At 40.0% G+C, this 4,321-nt stretch overlaps 1 protein-coding gene across 1 annotated transcript in view; it reads right to left on the minus strand.

The window, feature by feature from the left end:
* Positions 1 to 2,631: 2,631 nt before the first annotated feature.
* The window catches only part of LOC133570790 (protein bicaudal D homolog 2), a 108,732-nt gene continuing 107,042 nt past the window's right edge, over positions 2,632 to 4,321 (minus strand). Inside the window, exon 10 of the mRNA XM_061923508.1 lies at positions 2,632 to 4,321. This exon is cut by the window's right edge and continues 296 nt beyond it. Within this exon, the coding sequence (XP_061779492.1) occupies positions 4,266 to 4,321 (56 nt within the window). The 3' untranslated portion in view covers positions 2,632 to 4,265.

Raw genomic sequence — 4,321 nt, forward strand, 5'->3', positions numbered from 1 at the left:
ATTGAATAATGGTTTGAATCAAGAATCATGTTTAATCAAGAATTGGTTTGGATTGACAATTGGTTTGGATCGAGAATCTTTCTGAATTGAAAAACGTTGAATCAAGAATCATGTTGAATCAAAAATTGGTTTAAATAGAGACTTGGTTTGGATCGAGAATTGGTTTGAATCTGGAATTGGTCTGAATCAAGAATCGATTTGGATCGAGAATCGTGTTTCATCGAGAATTGGTTTGAATTGGTTGGGATCGAGACTCGGTTTTAATCAAGAATTGGTTTGGACTGAGAATCATGTTGAATCAACAATTGGTTTGAATCGAGACTCTGTTTGAATCGAGAAATGATTTGGATCGAGAATCTTTCTGAATTGAAAATCGGTTTGAATCAAGAATCATGTTGAATCAAGAATTGTGTTAAATCGAGAATTGGTTTGAATCCAGAGAATCGGTTTGGATCGAGAATCGTGTTTCATCGAGAATTGGTTTGGACCGAGAATTGGTCTGGATCGAGAATCTTTCTGAATTGAAAATCTGTTTGAATCAAAAATTGGTTTGAATCGAGATTCGGTTTGAATCAAGAATTGGTTTGGACTGAGAATTGGTTTAGATCGAGAATCTTTCTGAATTGAATAACGGTTTGAATCAAGAATCATGTTGAATCAAGAATTGTCTTGAATCGAGACTCGGTTTGGATCGAGAATTGAGTTGAATTGAGAATTGGTTTGAATCCAGAATTTATTTGGATCGAGAATCGTGTTTCATCGAGAATGGGTTTGACTCGAGAGTTGGTTTGAATCCAGAGAATCGGTTTGGATCGAGAATCGTGTTTCATCGGGAATTGGTTTGGATCGAGAATTGGTCTGCATCGAGAATCTTTCTGAATTGAAAATCTGTTTGAATCAAAAATTGGTTTGAATCGAGATTCGGTTTGAATCAAGAATTGGTTTAGATCGAGAATGTTTCTGAATTGAATAACGGTTTGAATCAAGAATTGGTTTGAATCGAGACTCGGTTTGGATCGAGAATTGAGTTGAATTGAGAATTGGTTTGAATCCAGAATTGATTTGGATCGAGAATCGTGTTTCATCGAGAATGGGTTTGACTCGAGACTTGGTTTGAATCCAGAATCATGTTTAATCCAGAATTGGTTTGAGTCCAGAATTGGTTTGAATCGAGAATCAGCTTGAGTCAAGAATAATGTTGAACCGAGAATCGCTTTAAATTGAGAATCGGTTTGAATGAAGAATCGGTTCTGAATGGAATGGTCACCCCAGGACTAGGATGGAATCGTTAGCTGCCCAAAGATTCTATTGTTGTTGTTTTCTGTTTCCTGTAAACAAATGTCATATAGACCAGGTTAAAAAAGTCATAATAATTATAATAAAAAAGATCTGCAATAACACTCTGGACGTCACATGACCTCCAGCAGCTCCACACTGAAGACACTTGCAGATGTTTGTGCTCCAAACATCTGCATGTCCCTGACAGCGTGCCAGACCTCTGACCTGCGCAATTCTCACAAAGTCTGAAGGACGGGACTCCTTCCGATCGCTTCGAATCGTCATCGAGGACGTGGATCCGAGACGTCCCCGGGAAACCGTGAGAGGAACCCGCGGCAGACGTTTGGCACTCGAGGAACGCCGGGGTTCCAATTTGGGAATTTCTTGTTTGGCTTCTGAGGAGAATTCTGAAGGTCAGCGACCTGGGTTCCAGCCGAGAAGTCGGCGAGAAGCAGAAAGTTCTCTCGGCGACTCATTTTCATGCAGGCATTAATGAACTATTCCTAGGAATAATAAATGTTCTTGTGGAACAAACATCAGATAAATAATAAAGTCCATATTAGTCCTCTATGTCATCAAAGTGCAGCGGTAAACAAACAACAACAACAAAAAATACATGTGGAAAAAATAAGCCACGCCTCCTCTGGCTTCTCATTGGTGGATTAAATGACAGGAAGAAGCCATGAAAACCAATACAAAGTGTAGTAACACATAATGGCCACAAGTAGTGTCGGAAACTACTTTCAATCTTTTTCTACTAAAACACCTTTTATTTTGACCCAGGACTCGAACCCACGCGTTCAAAAACAACATTTTGAACTACTTTGCCTTATAATTTCATAACAATTCCTTTATATCTTACATGCCCCCTCCCCCCTGTAAAGGGGCGGTCCTTCGTCGGAGGTGGGCGGAGCCTATCAGCCGACACCTTATTAGATAGATAGATAGTATTTTATCGATTCCTTCAGGAGAGTTCCCTCAGGAAAATAAAAATTCCAGCAGCAGTGTACAGAATCGTACGGAGCCCCTAAAGTGGCATGGGGGAAAAATAATTTTTTATAATTAATTTTTTTTATTTTTCTTTAGACATGTAACTCGACATGTGCGCACGAGAAACTTTTTATAAAGTAAAAAAAAAAAAAAAAAAAAAAAAATTTAAAATTTTTTTTTAGACATGTATATCGTGCGCAAGAGACATTTTCTCGTGTGCACGAGATACATGTCTAAAAAAAAAAAAAAAAAAAAAATTAAATTAATTTTTTTATTTTTTGCAAAATTTTTAATTAATAATGTTTTTTTGTTTTTTTTAGACATGTATCTCGTGCGCACGAGAACATTTCTCTTGCGCCCGAGATACATGTCTAAAAAAAAAAAAAAAAAAAATTAATTTAATTTTTTTTTTTATAACTTTATAAAAAGTTTGTCATGCGCACAAGATACATGTCTAAAAAAAAATAAAAAACATAAAAAATTATAAAAACAATTTTTCCACCCCATGTCCCTTTCGGGGTTCTGTAGAATAGAGATCGTATTAAAAAAAATTTAAAAAATCAAAAAAAAGGACACACATACAGGAAATACTTCAAGTGAATAGTTACGTTTACGCTCAAGCAGGGCTGAAGATGATGTGCTTTACGTCATTTCCCCCCCCCAAACACTGACAAGGATCCTGCAAGATCAATAAGTTCGTCTTAAGAATATAGAATCTTTTTGTACGTAGAAAAAAATTGCAAAATTTGCTGAATCTTGCAGGAATCCTCACGTCAACCCTGCTTTTTTTTTTTTTTTGCATCAAGAACATAAAAGTTGATGACCGTAAACACAAACTAAGTTCACTTCATAACAAAACACACACAGTTTAAAGCTTCTGTGGCAACACACGCACACACACCAGGGGGTTAAACACACGTTACCTTCCATCATCTGGCAGCCGATGCGGTCGTCATGGCGACCAAGATGATGGACCGTAGGACACAACGGGTTACGTGTGTGAGTTATTAGGCACTTTTTTTGCCAAGCAGATTTATGATTTGTGACTTTTCTTCTCTTCATTCCTGCTCTTTTTTTTCCTTCTTTCAAAGTCGCTTGTCATTTTAATAACGACAAATGTTTTTTTTGCATTTGTTTCGTCTTTTTGGAAATTTGATGAACTGAAGAACATTTTGCTTGCGGACGCTAAAGACGTCGTATTTGTTACTTCATCAAATATCATCTCCGTCGTGTGTTGTTGCTATAGGCAACGCCCTCTGGACCAGTGGCGCTTGGTACGCGTGCGCACGCAAACATGAGCCAGAATGTCCCTAAAGAGCCTGAATACATCTTGAGCGACTAGAGTCCACATGCTGAGTCGGTCTACTGCCGCCCACACCTGGAAAGCATATAAGACACACCTGTGCAGGACACACCTGTGTAGGACACACCTGTACAGGTATACGTGTGCAGGACACACCCGTGCAGGACACACCCGTGTAGAACACACCTGTGTAGAACACACTTGTGCAGGACACACCTGTGCAGGACACACCTGTACAGGTATACGTGTGCAGGACACACCTGTGCAGAACACACCTGTGTAGAACACACTTGTGCAGGACACACCTGTACAGGACACACCTGTGTAGAACACACCTGTGCAGGTATACGTGTGCAGAACACACCTGTGCAGGACACACCTGTGCAGGATACACCTGTACAGGACACACCTGCGTAGAACACACCGGTACAGGACACACCTGCGTAGAATACACCTGTACAGGACATACACACCTGTACAGGACACACCTGTGCAGGACACACCTGCATAGAATACACTTGTACAGGACATACACACCTGTGCAGGACACACCTGTGCAGGACACACCTGCGCTCTGCAAGCGTGACACGAGCGGATGTTAGTCAAACAAAAGTCATGAAGGCGGACCAAGAAGCAAAGCGAGCTTTTTTAAACACTAAGAAAAGTGGGCGTGGCCAACAAGCCCCGCCTCCCTTCAATCGCAGTAGATCTTGTACTTCTCGCTGCAGAAGACACCGGGACCTCCCACAA

Source organism: Nerophis lumbriciformis, linkage group LG01, assembly GCF_033978685.3.
Source record: "Nerophis lumbriciformis linkage group LG01, RoL_Nlum_v2.1, whole genome shotgun sequence".
In the NCBI taxonomy this organism is placed as follows: Eukaryota; Metazoa; Chordata; class Actinopteri; order Syngnathiformes; family Syngnathidae; genus Nerophis; species Nerophis lumbriciformis.